General features: G+C 47.3%; 1 protein-coding gene across 2 annotated transcripts in view; it reads left to right on the top strand.

Moving 5' to 3' along the window:
* Window positions 1-23,765, top strand: part of MED14 (mediator complex subunit 14) — an 801,766-nt gene that overhangs the window by 143,127 nt on the left and 634,874 nt on the right. For both annotated transcript variants that reach the window (XM_069204216.1, XM_069204217.1), the window contains exon 11: window positions 17,434-17,559. In XM_069204216.1, coding sequence (XP_069060317.1) covers window positions 17,434-17,559 — 126 coding nt within the window. The remainder of the gene's footprint in view (window positions 1-17,433; window positions 17,560-23,765) is intronic.

Raw genomic sequence — 23,765 nt, forward strand, 5'->3', positions numbered from 1 at the left:
AGTGTATTTTTCATATAATCTGGTGTTGTGTTTCCTTTGTGGTGGGGATATTGCGTCACATGTATGTGTGTGTTGTGCAAACGCTTTACGCATTGCCTCCGGGTTAAGCCTGACTGCTCGTGCCAAGCTACCAAGGGGGTGAGCAGGGGTTATCTTGGACGTGTAACTCCCTTGCCCTGACTAGAGTGGGTAAGTTCTGCCTGGCTGAGGTGCATACCCTAGCCAACCAGAAACCCCATTTCTAACATTGGAAGTCAGCGGTGAGGATAGGACTTGCGCTTGCACAATACCATTGTGACTCATTATTTCACTACAAGGATTGCGTTTAGACCATCACATGTGTGGCTTCTCTTAACTTTCTCTCTTTGGTCATTTTTCCTGTTTTCAGTTCTCACTCTTGGGTATTGTGGTTGTCACAGTTGAGTTATTTGTACCTTTTCAAGATGGGGCTTACCTTTGATTTAGAGGACCTGCCGTTTTACACGCAGGGGGAATTAGAGGGGTTCTGTAGAGAGAGAGGGCTGCCTGTAGAAGGGGACCTCAGGAGATCTCTGAATTTCTTTGAAAGGTTTGTGACATTTACCCAGGGAGGGAGTGTGCTTAGGGGGTACCCAGAGGATCCTGAGTGTAGCGAGGGTTCCCAATGGGAGGGCTCCCAGACCTCATCCCTAGAGAGTGGTAGAGAGACTGATCAGGAGGGTGAGAATGACCGGTTGGGGACGCCAGTTGACAGGGAAGGCCCCAGTGGTAGGGAGTCCCTTGCTGGGTCCAGTGTAAGAAGCAGGGCTACCTCTCATTCCTTGACGCCTGATGAGCTAAGAGATAGGCGGGAAGAGAGGGACCTGAAGTTGCAGTTAGCGCGCCTAGCTGTTGAGGAGAGAAGGGCTGAGGTAGAGAAGGCCTTAGTACAGGAGAGAATGGCAGAGGCAGAGAGGGCCTTTGCCAGAGAAAGACTCGCTCTAGAGCGCAGTCTGAAGGTTCTGGACTCACCAGCGCTGCAGGTGGAGTCCAGTGGTGGCAGCAATGTACAGTGCTGTAGCAAAGATGTTCCTCACATACCCATAGATCTGGTACCTAGGTTCCAAGAGGGGGGTGACATACGTCAGTGGTTCAAGGAATATGAGAGGGCTCTGGTAGAGCGCAGGATCCCTGAGGAGGATTGGGGAACTGGCCTAGGGAGTTTTATTCCTGAGGAGGGGAGGGATGCCCTACTGACTCTAGAAGAGAGTGACAGGGAGGGGTACTCCGCTGTGAAGAACGCACTGATTGTGAAGTATGGTTTTTCCCCTGAGGAATACAGAAAAAGGTTTAGGGGTGGTAAGAAACTGTCCCACCAGTCTTGGGAGGAGTTTGTGGAGGATTGCTGCATTGCACTAGATGGATGGGTGAAGGGTAGCACAGTAAACAATTTTGAAGGGCTGTTTAATCTGATTCTCAGAGAGCACCTGTTTCGTTGTTGTTTTTCAGAGTTACGCCAACACTTGTCAGTGTGTGAGCTCTCTGACCCCAGGGAGCTCGCAAAGGAGGCAGACTTCTGGTTGCGTACCAGAGGGTCTGGTGTGGCATTAGGGGGTGTTCCTAATGAGAGTGGTCTAGGTGTTTCCCAACAAGGTGTGGTGGGAAAGGAATGGAGTGTCCCAGGTAGGTCCCAGTGGACTGGGATGGGTGAGGGACCCCATGTCCCGTCTCTGAGGAGAGGGAATGGGGCTGGGCTGAGGCCCAAGGTGCCCAAGATACCGCCCCAGGCCCCTGAAGGTTCCATGAGTGAACGCCAGGAGGTGAGCCTAACCTGTGCCGTAGGGCCAGCTGTTCAGAAGGATCCCATTTTGTCATTAGGACTTAGGCGGGTGGCTGGTGATAGCGTTCCGCCGGTCCTGGTGTCTGGTAGTCTCGCTCTACAGCGGAGGAGGCGGAAATCCAGGCATAGGGTTGAGAGGGGGCTGCGGGCCCCAGTGGAGAACCTGGAGGGTCAGGGGTCAGCTCTGAGAGCAGAGCCCCCCAGGAATGACCTTGGTGAGACCATTTCTGGGCTGGGGGGAATCCAGACTCTGTCAGATGGGCAGAGGTCAGGAGACCTGCGCCAGCCAGACTCTTGTGTGGCCCTTGGGGAAAGTGTTTCCCTAGTGGGGGGTAGGTGTGCCCCCCAGGAAGTCCTGGTGCGCCAGGCAAGGATTCAACCGCAGGGTGGTGACTCTGGGTTGGATGATCAGGTTCAGGGGGTAAACTCTGACCTGATGGGGAGTAGGTGTGCTCCCAAGGAAGTCCTGGTGCGCCAGGCAGTGGTTCAACTGCAGGGTAGTGACTCTGGGTTGGATTGCCAGATTCAGGGGGTAAACTCTGATCTGGTAGGGGGTAGGTGTGCTCCCAAGGAAGTCCTGGTTCGCTGGGCAATGGTCCAGTCTAAGGGTGTCGTCCCTGGACTAGATAGACAGGTTCAGGGGGTAAACTCTGATCTGGTTGGGGGGGCGGTTAGTGTGCTCACCCCCCCGTTGGAAACTTCTGGTGGCTTCTCCCGAGGTGGGGAGACGCAGGACTCTGGAAGTGGGGTTCAGGGAGGGGGAAGCCCACCCCGGACCCCGGTGCAACCCAAGGGTGTCGTCCCTAGGTTGGGTGGTCAGTCGCCAGGTAGTGATCCTGGGCTGGCGAGAAAGTTGTGCAGGGCTGCTGTACCCAGCACCCTGGCAAGTGTGGATTCTGGTGATACCCCTCCTAGGAGAGGAGGGCGGGATCCTAGAAGGAGGGGTAGAGGGAGGAGAGCCTCGCCTCTAGCCCTTGTAGAACCTATGGGTGCGGACCCTAGGTTGGTGGATCAGTGGCAGGGTAGAGCCCCTGAACTGATCGGAAATGGAGTGGAGACAGGTTGCTTTGCACCTGGGGCTACCGCCCCCCACTCATTATGGTTTCAGAGGCCAGAGGCTCCTAGATGGCCTAGGGCCTGGTTCTGGCCATTGGCAGCTAGAGAATCCCCGTGGTTTGGTCTAGGCTGCCTGGGACGCATTGACAGAGAGATCCCAGTGGAGTCAGGAAGGCGTAGAACTGGAACATGCCCCTGCTGTTGTGGGCCTGGGTCCTTGTTCTATCGCCCCAATCAGGAAAGTACATCAAGGTATTGATTGTTCTCCCCTGGATTTTGGCTGGTAGGGGGTTGTGTTGGACTTTTGGCCATACGCATGGTCATCCCTAGCCTTTTTGCCTCCTTCCTCCTGGTTTTTCTGACCTCTCGCTGTTGGCTCTAGGACTCTGAGCACTTTATCACTGCTGACCAGTGCTAACGTGCAGGTGCTCTCCCATCTAAAGTTGGTATGATTGGCTTATACCTAATTGGCATATTTAATTTACCTATAAGTCCCTTGTACAGTGGTATCTCTATACCCAGGGCCTGTAAATTAAATACTACTAGTGGGCCTGCAGCGCTTCTTGCGCCACCCACTGAAGTAGACTTTCAAACCTGTCTCAGGCCTGCTAGCGCAGGGCCAGTGTGCGCAGTTTTCTGCCACAGGGACCTGGCATCTAAATTTACTTGCCAGGCCCAGAACTCCCCTTTTACTACATGTAAGTCACCCCTAAAGTACGCCCTAGCTAGCCCTATGGGCAGGGTGCCATGTATGTAGAAAGGCAGGACATGTGCCATATTGCATGGCCTGTCCTAGTAGTGACAAACAGCCTAACTTGGTGTCTCACTGCTGTGAGTGCTGCATTCTCATAGGATTGCATTAGAAATGCCCTGCCTTATGTGTAAGGGGTATTGTCTGATTTATGAGGGGTAGCGTAGGCGTGTTTGGTATGGTTGTGATGGTGATAATAAATACTGCTTACTGGTGTGGGTGTATTTTTTATTACTATCACAGAAATGCCACTTCTAGAAAGTGCGCATTTATCTGTGCTTATAATTCTGGTGTTTTGCAGCTTGACTCCAATCCACGTCTGGGCAGAGTGACAGTTGGGGCTTTGTGCATACTTTTCAGACGGCCTGTACACAGGGAGGGTGGAGGTGTCACTGAGGTGCATCTGCATACTGAAGAGTCTTCCTGGGCTGAGAGAAGGGAGAGGCGGGGCACACCTGCATTTGTAAAGACTGTGCCCTGGCCTCACACAATAGGGTCGTTAACCCCCCACTGATGTTTGGAGCCTGTGCTGAAAGGAGAGAGGGGGCACTCCCAGAACCAGTAGTAACTGGCTGGAACCTCCTCTCCCTACCACTGTAAAACACTGTAAAAACTGACTATAAGTACAGGGGAATTTTCCCCACAATTTGGAGACTCTTTGAACATCATGGAACTGGCCACAGAAATGCTGGAAGGACTTACCAGGGACCGCCATGGACTGCTGCTGCTGTGCTGACCTGTGACCTGCTTGGTCACTGTAAAGGACTTGCCACTTGCTGCCTTTCTCTTGTGCTGGCCTGTTGCTAAGGCCCCTCCACCTGAGGGCCTTTTCTGAACCTTTTTTCTCCCCAGGGGCAGGGTGCTGTGGCCCCTGACCCCTGCAGTAACCCTGAAGCACGGGAGGTGCTTCACTGGATATCCCAGTTGGAGCTTAGGAAAGCGCTCCTTTGGGGATTCCACTAGCGCTTGAAAGCGCTTCCCCTTTGCTTGAATTTCTATACATGGTAAACCAGAAATCACTGCCGCCGCCCGGGCTTTTAATGGTGCCCTCGCGCTGTCTGGAGCGCGTTTCTGCTACAAAGAAAATCACCGCCGCAGCCCGGGTAGGGCTGTCTGTTTCGAGCGCGAGGATCGCGCTGACTTTAGTGCCCCCGGGGCACTGCACGGAGTAAAGGAAGGAGCTATCACGCTCCTATCGTGCTCCCGGGGGACGCGCGCTTTGTGGAGCGCCCCCGGGGCACCAGCAGGCCCCACCTGGGGCCGCAACGTCATCCGAGGGAGAGGAGGACGCCTCTCCCTCCCTCACAGGAGTCCCGGAGGCAGAGGGAGAGGAGGACGCCTCTCTCTCCCTTGCAGGAGTCCCAGAGGACTCTCCTGCTACTTCTGGCCGGGCGGCAGCCTCACTGGAGGCTCGCCCGGGCCACCGGCTCTTTTGTTGGCCCCCTTGCGGGCCAGTAGCATTATAACTGGGGGTCTCCCCGGTGCGAGGGCCAGTATAGGCCCTGGGAGACCCCAGGAGTTAGCGGGTCCCCGGAGGGGCCCGCGTTTCACCCAGGAGGGGGTGCGAGGCACCCCCCTCCACCTTCAAGGATTTCCCTGACTTGGGCCCCCCTGGAGAGGGCCGGTGGAGGCCCGGGGGGCCCCCCAATGATCCCGGGTCCCAGAAGGGGCCCGGCAAGGAATCAGAGAGGGTGCGTGCCGCCCCTCTCTATTTGCCAAGTTTAGGGAGGCCCCCGTTTTGCGCAGAAGAGCGCCGGGGGCCCCATTTATTCGTTTTAGGCACTAGAAGTGCCTCTGCATCAGAACAGGTACTTTTTAATGGACAAATATCATCATGATTTAAAGTTCTTTCTACAGACTTTCTTAATTGTGTTATATTACCTGCCTGTACTCTGATGCTTTTACATATGTGTGCACATGTTCCTTTTATGGGCATGACTTGCTAATATGTTTGCTTAAACTTGCCATAGATTTTCTAATGTTCCTATTATGGGCATTTTATGATATTCTGGTGACAAGTGTGCTAAATGTGATGACGTGTGTCCTGACTACTGCTTATGTTGCAGAATACTGAGTAACCTGTGTGTTATGTGTGACTACTGCTAGTTTGCAGAGTAACTAATGTGTAACGTTCTGACAACTGCTAAGGTAGCAGGATAGTACTGTTATGTGATGTTGGTCTAATAATTACGTTGTGTACAATACAGTGTATTTTTCATATAATCTGGTGTTGTGTTTCCTTTGTGGTGGGGATATTGCGTCACATGTATGTGTGTGTTGTGCAAACGCTTTACGCATTGCCTCCGGGTTAAGCCGGACTGCTCGTGCCAAGCTACCAAGGGGGTGAGCAGGGGTTATCTTGGACGTGTAACTCCCTTGCCCTGACTAGAGTGGGTAAGTTCTGCCTGGCTGAGGTGCATACCCTAGCCAACCAGAAACCCCATTTCTAACAATTACCAGTTCAAGGTGTTACCCTTTGGGATAATAACAGCTCTCAGAGTATTTACAAAATGCCTAGCAGTAGTAGCTGCCTACCTAAGAAGACAACACATTCATGTCTTCCCATACCTCAATGATTGGCTAATAAAATCCAACAGTCATACACAGTGTCAAAACCATACACATCATGTAATACAAACCCTACACACTCTAGGGTTTTCTATAAAGTACCAAAATCCCACCTGCAACCTGCGCAAATTCAGCAGTATTTAGGAACCACACTAAATACACAAACAGCATTTGCAAGCCCAAGTCCACAAAGAGTGCAAGCATTCCACAATGTATTAGCACAAATTCAGTCAAACCAACAGTACACAGTCAAATTTGTAATGAAACTGTTGGTAATGATGGCATCATGCATCGCCCATGTCCCAAATGCAAGATTGAACATGCGGCCTTTGCAACAGTGCCTTGCAAAGCAGTGATCGCAGGAACACGGTCAACTTCAAGATCTAGTGTTGATAGACTGCCAAACACGCATATCATTCCAGTGGTGGAATTCCAGAAATCTAAACAAAGGGCGGCCATTTCAAGACCCGGTGCCTCAGACCATACTTACAACAGATGCATCAATGATTGGATGGGGGGCACACCTCAACAATCACTACATTCAAGGACAATGGGACACCAAGCACAAACAACTTCACATAAATCACCTAGAATTGCTAGCCGTATTCCTAGCACTCGGAGCCTTTCAGCCTCTTCTCATTCACAAACACATTCTTATCAAAACAGACAACATGACTACAATGTATTACCTAAACAAACAAGGAGGGACCCACTCATTGCAACTGTCCCTTCTAGCACAAAAGATTTGGCATTGGGCGATACACAACAACATTCACCTGGTAGCACAATACATTCCAGGAATACACAACCAATTGGCAGATGTTCTCAGCCGAGATCATCAACAAACATGCGAGTGGGAAATTCATCCCCAAGTGCTTCAGACATACTTTCATCACTGGGGAACGTCAGACATAGACCTATTCGCCACCGTCAAAAACGAAAAATGCCAAAGCTTCACATCCAGGTTCCCACACACTCTATCCAAGGGCAATGCTCTATGGATCAACTGGTCAGGAATATTTGCTTAAGCTTTTCCCCCACACCCGCTCATTCCATTTCTAGTCAACAAACTGCGTCAAAACAAGCTCAAACTTATACTTATAGCACCAGCGTGGGCAAGTCAACCCTGGTACACAACACTGTTAGATCTGTCAGTGGTACCACACATCAAACTCCCCAACAGACCAGATCTGTTAACGCAAAACAAGCAACTAATCAGGCATCCAGATCCCAAAATTCTCAATCTAACGATTTGGCTCCTGAAGTCTTAGAGTTTGGATATCTCGATCTTCCAACAGAATGTATGGAAGTAATTAAACAAGCAAGAAAACCCACTACTAGGCAGTGTTATGCAAACAAATGGGGAAAAGGTTTGTGTTTTACTGTCAGTCTAAACAGATTGCCCCTCTTTCAGTGTCAATACAAGACATTGCAAAAAGCAAATTTAGCCTTCTCGTCTATCAAAATACATCTCACTGCAATTTCGGCGTAATTGCAAAATATAAAACATACCTCTCTATTTAGGGTCCCCAGTATCAAAGCCTTCATGGAAGGATTAAAACGCATCATTCCGCCAAGAACACCTCCAGTGACTTCATGGAATCTAAACATAGTACTAACACGACTCATGGGTCCACCACTTGAACCTATACATTAATTTCAGATTCAATACCTAACATGGAAAGTTGCATTCCTAGTTGCAGTTACTTCATTAAGAAGAGTTAGTGAAATCCAAAATTTTCACTATTCAAGAACTGTTCATACAACTACACAAACATAAAGTGGTACTACGAACAAACCACAAATTTCTACCAAAGCTGATATCACAGTTTCATATCAATCACACAGTGGAACTCCCAGTCTTCTTCCCACAGCCACACTCTGTAGCAGAAAGAGCGCTGCATACATTGGACATTAAAAGAGCTATAATGTATTACATTGATAGAACTAAATCATTTTAAAAAACCAAACAGTTATTTGTGGTGTTTCAGAAACCACATGCTGGTAACCCTATCTCAAAGCAAGGACTAGCTAGATGGATAGTAAAATGCATCCAAACATGTTGCCTAAAAGCTAAGAGGCAGCTATTAGTAACACCAAAAGCACATTCCACCCGGAAAAAAGGTGCAACAATGGCTTTCTTAGGGAACATACCAATGACAGAAATCTGTAAAGCAGCCACTTGGTCAACACCCCATAAATTTACCAAGCATTACTGTGTAGATGTGTTAGCAACACAACAGGACACAGTAGGACAGGCTGTACTAAGAACACTATTTCAAACAACTTCAACTCCTACAGGCTGACCACCGCTTATGGGAGGCAAAACTGCTTTGTAATCTATGCATAGCATGTGTATCTGCAGCTACACATGCTATGAAACGGAAAATGTCACTTACCCAAGGTACATCTGTTCGTGGCATGTTCTGCTGCAGATTCACATGCACCCTCCCCGGGAGCCTGTAGCTGTTTAAGTTAAAACATTCATTTGTACGTCACTCCTACTTTACCCTCTGCGGGGAAACCAATCTAACATGGAGTCGATGCCCATGTGCAGTGGAGCCGAAGAGGAGGAGTCACTCGATCACGTGACTTGAAAACACTTCTTCGAAGAAAAACAACTTGTAACACTCCGAGCCCAACACTAGATGGCAGAATATGCATAGCATGTGAATCTGCAGCGGAACATGCCACAAACAGATGTACACTGGGTAAGTGCCATTTTCCATATAGATATACATACATACACACACACACGTATTTATTCATAGTCCAGTACACAGGAAAAATGTTTTCCCCTCACTTACGAAGTCCAGTGCAATGGAACTTTGCTGGGGCACTTCTGCTCATGCAGGGGTGCCCTCAAGCACAGGGACGTGCACCCTGCCCTCAGGGCTAGGAGGGCCTACCATAGGGATGACTTAGTGACCTGGTGCTGTAACCTGTGGTAAAAGGGTGCATGCACCTTTTCACACAAGCTGCAATGGCAGGCCTGCAGACACATTTTGCATGGGTTCCCATGGGTGGCACAGTATATGCTGCAGCCCATGGAGAACCCCTAATGCCCTGGGTACCTAAGTACCATATACTATGGACTTTTAAGGGGGCACCAGTATGCCAATTATGGGGTGTGCAAAGTCCAAGGCAACCAAATTTAGAGAGAGAGAGTTCAATCACTGGGGTCCTGGTTAGCAGCATCCCAGTGAAAACAGTCTAAGTACACTGACAGAAGGTAAAAACTGGGGGTAACCATGCCAAAAAGAGTGACTTTCCTACATTTGGACCCATTTCTTCTATTTCTGTTGCCAAAAAGATCTTTACTTCAATGCTCGTTATGTTTTTCCTCTCTCCCCACTGAACCCGTCTGGATATTGTCATCGAAGACCAGGCCTTCCGGTGATCGGGGCCCACACCTTCTTTACCAACTTAAGAGGATGAAGGGTGCTAGAACGGATGCCATTCAAGAGATACCCTCAGCTCCACTCGAAGTACCCTCGGACCTACCCCCTCAGCATCTGTTATCTGGGCCTCTGCTCCGAGCACAACAAAACCCACTGCTACTCCTGCTATGCTTTCAGGAGCAAGAAACCCCTTCAGCTCACAACAGACCATACCTCTCGTCGAAGTACTAGACTTCTGTGGTGAAGCTGGCCTGCGTGACTTGGAATGAGAGGAATATGACAAGCATTCCAACTTGACGGCTCTTCAGACCGGTCCAGAAATTATTAGCACAAAGAGGTGGAAGTAGAAGAAAAGGAAGACTTGCTTGAAGATGCTTCATCCACCTCAGTTGACACCGGAGCACTCTGAGAAACTTGAGTAGTGTTGATACACAGACTTCCAAAATATACAGGAACATGCTCGCCAAAGCCAAACACTCCCACCGCCCCCCTCCGGGGTCGCCGCATCTCTTTGGCTCTGGCTGGCACTGAGCCAAAGTAACTGCAGCTGATGAAAGGGTGGAGTTGGCGCCGCCACTCACATGCGTATCACTAATTCAGTTGGTTTAAGGTCCAGATCCAACAATGGGAAGAAATGGAGGCCTTGCTCCAACATCTCCACTAGCATAGAAAGAGGGGGAAAAGATTGTTGATGAAGTGAAAGCCATTTCAAGCACCACAACATTGTGTGTGCTAGACGTGATGTATACAGTTTCTAAAGGGGTGGAAATCTCTGTTAATTGTCACTACCACTTCTGACCCCGTTTATCTGGCTTTGAGCCAGAGGTCCAACAACACCTTTTCGGCCCGCAGGGTGATGGGATGTTGGAAAAAAAATAAAGAAGAATACAGATATCGCTAAGGCCACGGGTGTCCTTCAGGTGCAGTCACCCACCGCCCCAGAACCCCCTATGCCCCACCCCCAAAGCCACCACTGGCTGTAGCAGTGCGATTTCCTGGCCACATTAGACCTGATGGGCGCCACTTTCACATACTCATCCATCCAGCTCACTGATGCTGCCTGCAGTTCATGGGAAGTGGCCAGCACTACTGGTTCAAAGTGTTGCTCTTTGGATTCACCACAGTGCCAAGGGTCTGTACCAAATGCCTAGCGGTGGTAGCTGCAAATCTCAGATAACAATAATGACGTCATATTCCCTTATCTAGACGCCTGGCTGATCAAGACTGCGCGCAGACAATAGTGCCTAGCCCACACCCAGAGGGCCATCTCTCTGCTTCACAACTTGGGGTTTACAATAAATGTTCCATCTTCAAATGATTTAGATCCAACCCTTCCTGGGGTCTGTGCTAATAACCATCACTGGCAAGGCCTACCCAAACAATTAAAGGATGGCTGCATATCAGCAGCTATTACCTCTTTTTCAGTTGCTCCGTTCTCTCACACTTTGCACAGTGATGTGCTTCCTAGGTCTGATTAAACAATCTAACTGTAGAGTGTTCAATACCAGAGGCAGTCACCAAAATCTTGTGACTCAAAAGATTTTTTTTAAGTTGCATCAGTCCAAGATGGCAGGAGTATGCCAAGCATACGAATCCACAGGACAGAATGCAAAAAAAAACAGATGCTTACTGGGTAAGTAGCATAATCCTTATATATACATATATATTCTTAATCTGATACTAGAAGACAATGTATGTGAATTTACAAACTTTGGAGAAATATTCTTAATGGTAAGTATTTTTTTATTCTCGACCTGAAATAACAGAAGATAGTTTTGGCGATCTTTGCTGGAATAGCCAGTCAGACCACTTGTTTCATTTACAGGCCCCCAAAAAGCAGAAAAATGTTACCAAACCTTGTGACTTGAATAATCCACTTGACCTAAATATAATGTGCTTCACCCATAAACTTAGATTGTGCGATCGTAGGCAAATATTTTATTTCATTCATTATAACATACAAGCACACCTTCAATGTGTGAATTCATCATGTCTGCTGTACAAAAAACTCTTGTTTGATGTAATAGACTAAACTTTTGCTCCATGTGTAATTAAAATCTAGCCCACATATAGGGTACATATGACTTCTGACTTGCCCCTTAGTTCGCTAGTAGCATTGCTGTCAGTGTGGGGACAGGAATGTTTCTAAGTTCATGTTTAAAAACTCTCACTTTTAATAAGTATACTACTAAAGCATGATGTGGTAGTCCAGTCCACTGGCATACTTCCAGACATTTTCCATTGAAATGGGCACAGACTTTCCCTCTGAAAAACAGTTTTGACGGCGCTCACAGGGTTTTGCTCAGCAAAAGATTCCAGATTCGAAGCTGATGCCAGGGAATTCAAAGGTAAGGAATCTGCAGCTAGATAGAGTCTCTTCCAGATAATGCGCTACTGAAGGCAAGTAACTTGTTCTTTAACGATAAAACTATATAGTGTACTAATGATAATGTGTGGGAATTGGATTTCAGCAAATAGTTATAATTTGACATTACCAAGGAAAGTATTCTGAATTATTTTGATCCAATTAAAATCACTGTTTCAAGGTGGCCCTTTTATGTGGTATGTGAATACCATGTAAAGGGTCCAGGGTTTCCCCAGTGAGAGTACAGTATTTGCTATGCAATCCCAAAGCACTCTATTTAGGGGTAGTTGGTAGAACATCCTTAGGCATAACTCAGATGAGTGCAAGACATCTGCAAATACACACACTAGTCAATAAATGAGACTCATGACTCAGAAGGAGATCCACACCACTTTCTTCAAATAGCAGGTATCCGTAGGAAAGTACTCTCTTTCTTGGCATGGTTACCTCTATTTTCTGCCTGTTGTCAGTGTGTTTGACTGTGTCTGCTGGCAACCTGGTAACCAGTAACCCAGTAATTTTTCTCTTTCTAAATTGTACCTTTTTCTTCCCACATTTGGCGTACTGGTTCCCCCCATGTAAGTCCCTAGTATATGGTACCTAGGTATCCAGGGCATTGGGGTTCCAGGGGATCCCTATGGGCTGCAGCAGTTATTCTGCCACCCATAGGGAGCCCATGCAAAGGGTTCTGCAGGCCTGCCATTGCAGCCTGTGTGAAACGGGTGCATGCACCCGGTTTCACTACAGGTCACTGTAAGTCACCCCTATGGTAGACCCTCTCAGGCCAGAGGGCAGGGTGCAGGTACCTGTGTGTGAGAGCATCCCTGCACTAGCAAAGGTGCCCCCACAAACTCCAGATCCATTTTACGCGTGTCCTGGACATAGGTCACTACCTATATCCAGCTACATAATGGTAACTCAGAACCTGGGCATGTTGGTATCAAGCATGTCGGAATCATACGCCAATACTGTTGCAAGTATTGGAAGCATGATTCCATGCTCTGTGGGGGCTCCTTAGAGGACCCCCATCATTGCTACCACTAGTCTTAGAGGGTTTTCTGGGCAGCACAGCTGCTGCCACCCCTCAGACAGGTTTCTCCCCTCCTGCTGCTTGAGCTGATCAAGCCCAGAAAGGCAGAACAAAGGATTTCCTATGGGAGAGGGAGGTAACACCCTCTCCCTTTGGAAATAGGTGTGACTGGCTTGTGAGGGGTTGCCTCCTCAAGCCACTGGTTTGCTTTGAAAGGCACATTTGGTGCCCTCAGTGCATAAACCTATTCACGCCCGTTCATGGACCCCTAGTCCCTACTCTGGCGTGAAAGTGGACAATGGAAAGGGGAGTGACCACTCCCCTGTCCATCACCACCCCAGGGGTGATGCTCAGAGCTCCTTCAGAGCGTCCCTTGGTTCTGCCATCTTGTTTCCAAGGTTGGCGGGGAACTCTGGGAGCTTCCGAGTGGCCAGTCCAGGCAGGGGACGTCAGAGCCCATCTCCTGATCGGTGTTTACGTAGTTAGGTGACTAATCCCCCCTTTCAGGGCTACTTTGGGTCTCTCTTGGGTGGGTCCTCAGATTCGGCCTGCAAGATTCCTGCAGTATTCCTCTGCAACCTCCACTTCGACGTCTGGCCACTGGAACTGCGACTGGACCCTCCAGGAACCGACAACGCTGTAAACAATGAAGAAGACTCTTCTGCAACTTTGTTTCCATGCCTCATGCCCGCTTTGCAACATTTCCCCAGCCATGCATCCTTAGAAGACAGCAACTCTTCAGCCTGCACAAGAAGAAGAAGAAGGAATCTCCCTTGGAGCGAAGGAGTCACTCCTCTTCAACCACAGGCCCCTACAGCAAGCGACAACCAACTGCATGGATCTCCCCTCATCTTGAGCTGCGTGGGTCCTGCATCACGGGTGGTGGTCTGTAGTAGTCTTCTTGGTCTTCTCTGCCAGCTGCCAAACTTTGGTGAAGGTAAGCCCTTGCCTTCCCACGCAGGACAGTACCCCCCCCCCCCCCATGCACCGCATCTCTTGCAGCTGCCAAAGGCTTCTTGGCATTTCCTCCAAGGGATCTTCAGGCGACACGTAGCTCCAGCCCCCAGCACTCCATCCTGCAAAGCACAGCCTCCTGCGTGGTTCTCCGGCGGCATGGGATCCTCTTTTGTAGTGCTGCAGGGGCTTCTTCTGTGACTCTAGTGGGTGCTGCCTCTGCTCCTATGGACTCTCTGTGACTCTGAGGGTCCCCTGTGACTCCCCCTCCTGGTTGAGTCGTCCTGGGCCTTGCTGGTCCCTGGCAGCACCACTAATCCTCTAACCAAAGTTTACCTTTGCCAATGCTTGTTAGTTGAATTCCTGCACCGGCATCTGTCTGCAATCTTCCTTCCAGTGTGGGACATCTTCTGCATTCACCAGGAACTCTTCCCTGGCTCTAGGGCTGCATTGCTGAGCTATTCTTTATCACCGTCGACCAACTCCTGCAACTACAACTGGATGGGGTAGTCACTCCTACTCCTCCTGGACTCCACTGTGATTCTTGGACTTGGTCCCCTCTCTCCACAGGCCTCTTTTCTTCAGGAATTCACCGCTGGTTTTGTTGCAGTCTTGTCTGGGTGTCTTATTTTTATTCTTTTCCTCCTTTTGGGTGGTTTGGGGAACATCCAGTGATTTACTCCTGCTTTCCTGGTCACTGGGGGTACTGTGTTACCCCTGTGGTTTTCTAGTACTCCCAGCTCCCCTCTACACATTCCACTTACCTAGGTGGGGGTACTGTGTTTGCATTCCATTTTTTTCGTATATGGTTTGTGCTTCCCCTAGGGTCACTATTGATTATTGCTATTTGCACCGTTTCTAACCTTTTCTTTACCTATTTCTGATTACTAGTGTATATTATTAGAGGGTTGCCCTTTTAGTATTTTCTGGTATTGTGTTCCAAAAACAAAGTACCTTTATTTTTGTACAACTGAGTGTTTTCTTTCATGTGTGTAAGTGCTGTGTGACTACAGTGGTATTGCATAAGCTTTGCATGTCTCCTAGATAAGCCTTGGCTGCTCATCCACAGCTTCCTCTTGAGAGCCTGGCTTCTAGACACTGCCTACACTTCTCTAGGAGGGGACACCAGGACCTGTTATAAGGTGTAAGTACCTTAGGTACCATCCACACACCAGGCCAGCTTCCTGCAGTATCTTTAAATAAGTTTAGGCATCAGAGAAAAATAGTTCAGGTAAGTATGTTTTTAAATAGGACACTGCAGTTTCTGAGTTCTGCATTGTTATTCTATGGGAGAAAACAAATTCTGCAAACAGAGTACAGCGGCTTACAAGACCAATCTCCTGGGGTAGTGAGCAAGGTCCAAGGCTGCACTCAAAGTACACCCTCTGCAGATCGGGGATGGCCTGGTGCCGAGTACAAAACAGCTTCAGGTGCCCAATGCGTTCCTATGGAGAGTGGTCACTGCAGAAAGAGGGTGCAGTTTCTGGCCTGGGGGACAGTTGGGCTGAACAAACAGCAAGGCTTAGGCCTCACGATTCTCAGGCAGGCACCTTCGGTCTTCTTCATCATGGCTCAGGGGTGACAGGTGCAAAGGTGTCCTTAGGTGTTGGGTTTTTCAGACTGGAGCGGTCGCGGTATAGGGGGGCTGCAATGGAAAGGCTGCCGGCATCTTTGGGGAGGGCAGGAGGAGTGACACCACAATGGACTCGGACTCTGGAGGGCTGGGGAACCTTGTTGGCGCCAGTGGTCCACTTCAACACTGGTCGGAGGCAGCAGGTGAAGTGGTGACTTCAGGAGTCTGGTGTTAGCAGTTCCATAGGCTTCAGAGTCCCTTCTTTTGGAGTTTGCTGTAGAACAGGTCCACTGTTCACAGGAGGTCTTGAGCCTTTTTTGAAGGCAGGCAGTCCTCCCAGGTTTCTAGAGTCACAGTTCCAGGATGAGTTACCTTTGGTGCAGATTTCGATAAGGGATACCGACAGGCAGTCTGGGTTGGTACCAAGTCAGCTGCTGCTTTTATACTATTCTGCTGTCACGGTTCTTCAGTATCCCTGGTCTTCTTAGGCGATCAGGATCTGTGGAGCCAATTTGCATCTCAAAGGTGGCAGTGCTTTGAGACTTGCCATCTTAGGAAGGCTAATCAGCAGGTCATCCTGTGGAAGGGTGCTGCGTAGTCTTCCCGGACATGCATTTTGTTCTGGGGCTCCTGAGAGCAGAAGGCTCTCACCCTAGGGGGCCAGAACGTGTCTCGGATGGCAGGCTAGCCGAAACTGGTCAGCAAGCACACCAGAGACTGGTAGGGTTTCAGGGGGCACCGCTAAGGTGCCCTCTGGGTGCCTGTATTGGTAAATCCAATACTGACATCAGTGTGGGTTCACCAATACGAGATGTTTAATACCAAACATACATTACTTCAGTGAAGCTATCATGTAGCTGGGGAACTCATATTGACCAGTGTCTAACACATGCATTTAAAATGACTTCCTGTTGATTTACTATGTCTGAGAATTGACAAAGACTTAGTGGGCATATCTGCTCATGCAGACATGCCCTCACATGTGATATAATGCACCCTGCGCTAGGGCTATAAGTCCTGCTAGAGAGGTGACTTACATATATTGCTTGTAGTGTTAGGGAACATGGCACACAGTCTGGGTGCCATGTCGTGTTTTCACTTTTGTCTGCACCATGACGAGCAGCCTGCATTGACAGCCTGTCATGTGCTTGATGAGCAATCCGTTAGTGTAGCACAATTGGTTCTGCAGCCCTTGGCAACCCTTTTTAGTACCCCGGGCCGTAGGTATCAAGAATACTAATTTCTAGGGACTTACTGAGGGTGCTAAAGGTTTTGCCAACTGGCGAAACAACCGTACAGTTTTGGGAAGGAGCTCTGACACTGTGGGCCTGGTTAGTGGGAACCAAGTGCAGTCGAAATCACATAATGTACCAGGCAACGATTGGGGGATGACCATGTCAAAAAGAGGCAACTTTCCTACACCATCTCACTAACTACTAAAATATTTGTAAAAATATTTGTACAGTTCATTTATAAGCTATGTTAATGTTTTTTGCCCGGCACGACTGTTAGACACTTAAATAAAATCCTCTAAGTTGCAGTGCAAGAAAGAAATATTAAAATACTAGTTTCCAGGATAAATTAAACAGCAGTTTGTTGAAAGTCATAGGCTGACAATTTATTTTTTTCTTTAACCACACAGCTAATGTGACAAGATAAAACAAGATATAAAGACATCTTTATTGCACATTCACTTTGAGTGAACCGAAAACTTGTTCTTTGCCAGCTCACACTCCCTCGCCAGACCTGGGCAATTAGGCCCTAAAAATACCTCACCATGAAAAAATATGACTTGCCATAGCAAGTGGGTGAGTAGAATTCCAGGGACCTGATCTAGTCTTCATATAACTCAAGTTTTAATCTGTTTGCGTTTTTGACCTTGCACTTGATTGTGTTTTATCTACTGTTACCCATAAAGAATGTTTTATTTTTTGTAGCGTTTATAGAGACAGCTCTTCCGACTTTGGTAATTCCAATCCTGGAGCCATGTGGTCGCTCAGAATGTCTGCATATATTTGTAGATCTGCATTCTGGAATGTTCCAAATCATGCTTTATGGACTTGGTAAGTTAAATAGAGCTCCTAGAGATACTATAGAAATGAAGTCAGCTGCTATTTAAAATACTTGTTTTTTATTTTCTATGAAATGTATAATTTAAGAGTTTTTTCTTGCACATATTTTACTTATTTTGAGACTTAAATCTCATATCTGCTTGGTTCCAGAGTTGAGTGTTTGAAAAATGTGTGAATGATTTTCTTGATATAATTTTAGTATGATATTATTGTTGATAATTTGAATGCCATCCAAGCTTTTCGGTTGGTTAGAGTTTTGGGTTGCTTATATATATATATATGTGCACAGCATGTGTATCTGCAGCTACACATGCCATCGAACATATATATATATATATATATATGTTCGATGGCATGTGTAGCTGCAGATACACATGCTGTGCACATCCCGCCATCTAGTGTTGGGCTTGGAGTGTTACACGTTGTTTTTCTTCGAAGAAGTCTTTTCGAGTCACGAGATAGAGGGACTCCTCCCCTTTCGGCTCAATTGTGCATGGGCGTCGACTCCATCTTAGATTGTTTTCTTTCCGCCATCGGGTTCGGACGTGTTCCTTTTTGCTCCGCGTTTCGGTTCGGAAAGTTAGTTAAATCTCGGAAAATTTGACAGTATTGTTTGCGTTCGGTATCGGGTTACTACAACAGATCGACACCGAATTTGGAAGAGCTCCGGTGGCCCTTCGGGGTTTTCAATTCCCCGGCGGGGCCTGGTCCGCCCGACCGTGTGCGTCTTCAAGGCTAATGGAACGGACCCCATTCCGCTTCTTCCCCGAATGTCACAACAAGTATCCTTAAACAGATCAGCATTTGGTCTGTAATTTGTGTTTGTCTCCAGAACACAAAGAGGATACCTGTGAGGCCTGCCGGGCGTTTCGGTGGAGGAAGACGTTAAGAGACCGAAGAGCAAGACGACTACAAATGGCGTCTGCAGGACAACAACACTTGGAAGAAGAAGAAGAAGAAGAAGAAGAAACTTTCTCCATCGCAGATTCGGACTCTGACGAGGTCGAAGCCAAACAGATTCCGAAAACCGTGAGTAAGACGGCACAACACAAAACTCACGGAAAACTCACTAAAGCCCAGGGGACGCCACCTCCAGCAGGCCATGGCTTAACCCGAAAAATAGGTGACCGACCATCGGCACCGAAAAAGGGCATGCATGTGTCGAAATCATCCGACTCCGGTCGAGATACCGGCACAGAAAAGACTCGACCCCGAGACACCGGGGTCAGAGCAATCTCGACACCGAGAGGGCGGCACCGAAATGAGTTGGCACCGAGAGATCAGTATGCCGAAAGGCAAAAAAGTGTCTTCGGAGCCGAAAAAGACCGCCGAAAAGGTTTCCATACCGAAACATCCGGCCTCAGAGCCGAAATCGAGTTCCTACACTGAGGAACAGGGCCTGTCCTCACAAATGCAAGGACACAGATTTGGACAAGAATTAGAGGCATAGGAGCCAGATTACACTCAAAGGAGGCTCCACATTCAAAAAGACACAGGGAAGATCAGTACTCTCCCTCCAATTCGAATTAAAAGGAAACTTGCCTTCCAAGAAAAAGACAAGCAACCACATGCAAATGTGGCAAAACAAGTAACTCCGCCACCATCTCCACAATGCTCACCACAACCATCACCGGTAGCCACTCCACCAATGATGCAGTCTCCAACTCATACAGGAATGAGTCAGGATGATCCTGACGCATGGGATCTTTATGATGCGCCTGTATCAGATAACAGTCCCGACTGTTATCCAGCGAGACCCTCACCACCTGAGGACACTACTGCCTACACACAGGTGGTGTCAAGAGCAGCTGCGTTTCATAATGTCACCTTGCACGCAGAACCTATAGAAGATGACTTTCTATTTAATACACTGTCGTCCACACATAGCCAGTATCAGAGTATCCCTATGCTACCGGGAATGCTGAAACACTCCAAACAAGTGTTTCTGGAGCCTGTGAAGGGCAGGGCCATTACTCCAAGGGTGGAGAAAAAATACAAACCGCCACCAACAGACCCTGTGTACATCACACAGCAATTAACACCAGACTCAGTGGTAGTAGGGGCAGCTAGCAAAAGGGCGAACTCACACACCTCAGGAGATGCACCACCTCCAGACAAGGAAAGTCGCAAGTTTGACGCTGCGGGGAAAAGGGTTGCGGAACAAGCAGCCAACCAATGGCGCATTGCCAACTCACAGGCCTTGCTGGCTAGGTATGATAGGGCTCATTGGGATGAAATGCAACATTTCATAGAACACCTACCCAAAGAGTTCCAAAAGAGAGCACAACAAGTGGTGGAGGAAGGACAGAGTATCTCTAAAATCAGATACGTTCAGCAATGGATGCAGCTGACACAGATGCTAGAACTGTAAATACAGCAGTGACCATACGGAGACATGCATTGCTACGTACATCAGGATTCAAGCCAGAAATACAACAAGCTGTGCAGAATATGCCATTTAACGCACAGCAGTTGTTTGGGCTGGATGTGGACACTGCTATCGAAAAACTTAAAAAGGACACAGATACGGCCAAAGCCATGGGTGCATTCTACTCCCCACACAGCAGAGGCACTTTTCGGAAAACAGTTTCGAGGGGGGTTTCGGGGACAGAGCACAGAAGCCTCAACCTCACAAACAAGGCCCACTTATCAGAGTCAATATCAGCGGGGACGTTTTTGGGGACAATACAGAGGGGGGCAGTTCCCAAAGAGTAGAGGGAAGTTCCAGAGTCCCAAAACTCCACAAAATAAACAGTGACTTCAACGTCTCAAATCCCCAACACGTAACACCAGTGGGGGGAAGACTAACCATGTTCTACAAAAATTGGAAAGAAATAACAACAGACACGTGGGTCCTAGCCATTATCCAGCATGGTTATTGCATGGAATTTCTACAATTCCCTCCAAATGTCCCACTGAAAACACACATGTCCAAACAACACACAGATCTTTTACAACTGGAGATCCAAGCGTTGCTGCAAAAAGATGCAATAGAGCTAGTACCGATTCATCCGAGAGGAACAGGAGTTTACTCCCTGTACTTTCTCATACCCAGAAAGACAAAACTCTAAGACCTATATTAGATCTCAGAACGTTAAACATCTACATCAAATCAGATCACTTTCCCATGGTGACACTGCAAGACGTGATCCCATTGCTCAAATAACAAGACTACATGACAACACTAGACCTCAAGGATGCATATTTCCATATACCTATACATCCTTCCCACAGAAAGGTTTGTATTCCAAGGGGTACATTACCAGTTCAAAGTGTTGCCATTCGGGATAACAACAGCGCCAAGAGTTTTTACCAAATGCCTGGCAGTAGTGGCAGCTCATATCAGAAGGCTGCAAATACATGTGTTCCCATACCTAGACGATTGGTTAATCAAAACCAATACGCAGGAACGGTGTTCACAACACACAAAGTATGTCATAGAAACCCTTCACAAGCTAGGTTTCTCACACCTACAGCCGTGTCAAATACAACAATACTTAGGAGCAACAATCAACCCAACAAAAGGGATTGCCACTCCAAGTCCACAAAGGGTACAGGCATTTCAAAACGTAATACAAGCCATGCACCCAAAACAAAAGTTACAGGTATAATTAGTGATGAAATTACTAGGCATGATGTCCTCATGCATAGCCATTGTCCCAAACGCAAGATTACACATGCGGCCCTTACAACAGTGCCTAGCATCACAATGGTCACAAGCACAGGGTCAACTTCAAGATCTAGTGTTGATAGAACATATACCTCGCTTCAATGGTGGAACACTATAAATTTAAACATAGGGCGGCCTTTTCAAGACCCAGTGCCTCAATTCATAATCACAACGGATGCTTCCATGATAGGGTGGGGAGCGCACCTCAACCAACACTGCATCCAAGGACAATGGGACAATCAGCAGAGACAGTTTAACATAAATCACTTAGAACTACTAGCAGTATTTTTAGCGCTGAAAGCATTTCAACCTATAATAACCCACAAAAACATTCTTGTCAAAACAGACAACATGACAACAATGTATTATCTGAACAAACAGGGAGGAACACACTCGACGCAGTTGTGTCTCTTGGCACAGAAACTATGGCATTGGGCGATTCACAACCATATTCGGCTAATAGCGCAGTTCATGCCAGGAATTCAGAACCAGTTGGCAGACAATCTCTCTCAGGATCACCAACAGATCCACGAATGGGAAATTCATCCCCAAATACTAAAGACTTACTTCCAAAGAGGGGGAACACCACAAATAGATCTATTTGCAACAAAAGAAAACGCAAAATGCCAAAACTTCGCATCCAGGTACCCACAGTCTCAGTCTCAGGGCAATGCGTTATGATGAGTTGGTCAGGGATATTTGCATACGCTTTTCCCCCTCTCCCACTCCTTCCATATCTAGTAAACAAATTAAGTCAAAACAAACTCAAACTCATATTAATAGCACCAACTTGGGCACAACAACCTTGGTACACAACACTACTAGACCTCTCAGTAGTGCCTCATATCAAGCTGCCAAACAAACCAGATCTGTTAACTCAACACAAACAACAGATCAGACACCCAAATCCAGCGTCACTGAATCTAGCAATTTGGCGCCTGAAGTCTTAGAATTCTGACATCTAGACCTCACACAGGAATGTATGGAGGTCATAAAACAAGCTAGAAAACCAACCACAAGACATTGCTATGCAAATAAGTGGAAAACTTTTGTTTATTACTGCCATAATAATCAAATTCAACCATTACACGCATCTGCTAAACACATTGTAAGCTACCCACTACACTTAAAAAATCAAAGTTAGCTTTTTCATCCATTAAGATAGATCTCACCGCAATTTCAGCTTATCTGCAAATTACGCACTCAACTTCATTATTCAGGATCCCAGTCATAAAAGCATTTATGGAGGGTCTGAAAAGAATTATCCCACCAAAAGCACCACCAGTTCCTTCGTGGAACCTCAACATTGTCTTAACACGACTCACGACCTTTTGAACCAATGCACTCATGTTAGATACAATACTTAACATGGAAAGTAGCATTTCTAATTGCTATCACATCTCTAAGAAGAGTAAGTGAAATACAAGCATTTACCATACAAGAACCCTTTTATTCAGATACACAAGCATAAGGTAGTTCTGAGAACAAATCCTAAGCTCTTACCTAAAGTCATATCACCGTTCCACTTAAATCAAACAGTGGAACTACCAGTGTTCTTTCCAGAACCAGATTCTGTAGCTGAGAGAGCATTACATACATTAGACATGAAAATGGCATTAATGTACTACATTGGTAGAAAAAAACAAATTCGCATAACAAAACAATTGTTCGTTGCTTTCCAAAAACCTCATACAGGGAATCCAATATCCAAACAAGGCATTGCCAGGTGGATAGTTAAATGCATACAAACCTGCTATATCAAAGCAAAAAGAAAACTGCCTATAACACCAAAGGCACACTCAACTAGAAAGAAAGGTGCTCCCATGGCCTTTCTAGGAAACATACCAATGACCGAAATATGTAAGGCAGCCACATGGTCTACGCCTCATACGTTTACCAAGCATTACTGCGTGGATGTGTTGACAACACAGCAAGCCACAGTAGGACAAGCAGTACTATGAACTTTATTTCAAACAACTTCAACTCCTACAGGCTGAGCCACCGCTTTTGGGGCGATAACTGCTTACTAGTCTATGCACAGCATGTGTATCTGCAGCTACACGCCATCGAACGGAAAATGTCACTTACCCAGTGTACATCTGTTCGTGGCATGAGACGCTGCAGATTCACATGCGCCCTCCCACATCCCCGGGAGCCTGTAGCCGTTGTTAAGTTGATCTTGAACATTTGTAAAATTGTTAACATATCACTTTAAACCACATTATGTACATACATATTTACTCCATTGCATGGGCACTATTACTATATACACAACTCCTACCTCACCCTCTGGGGAAAACAATCTAAGATGGAGTCGACGCCCATGCGCAATGGAGCCGAAATGGGAGGCGTCCCTCGATCTCGTGACTCGAAAAGACTTCTTTGAAGAAAAACAACTTGTAACACTCCGAGCCCAACACTAGATGGCGGTATGTGCACAGCATGTTAACCTGCAACATCTCATGCCACGAACAGATGTACACTGGGTAAGTGACATTTTCCATATATATATATATATTTAACTCTG

This window comes from Pleurodeles waltl, chromosome 8 (assembly GCF_031143425.1).
Source record: "Pleurodeles waltl isolate 20211129_DDA chromosome 8, aPleWal1.hap1.20221129, whole genome shotgun sequence".
NCBI classification, from domain to species: domain Eukaryota; kingdom Metazoa; phylum Chordata; class Amphibia; order Caudata; family Salamandridae; genus Pleurodeles; species Pleurodeles waltl.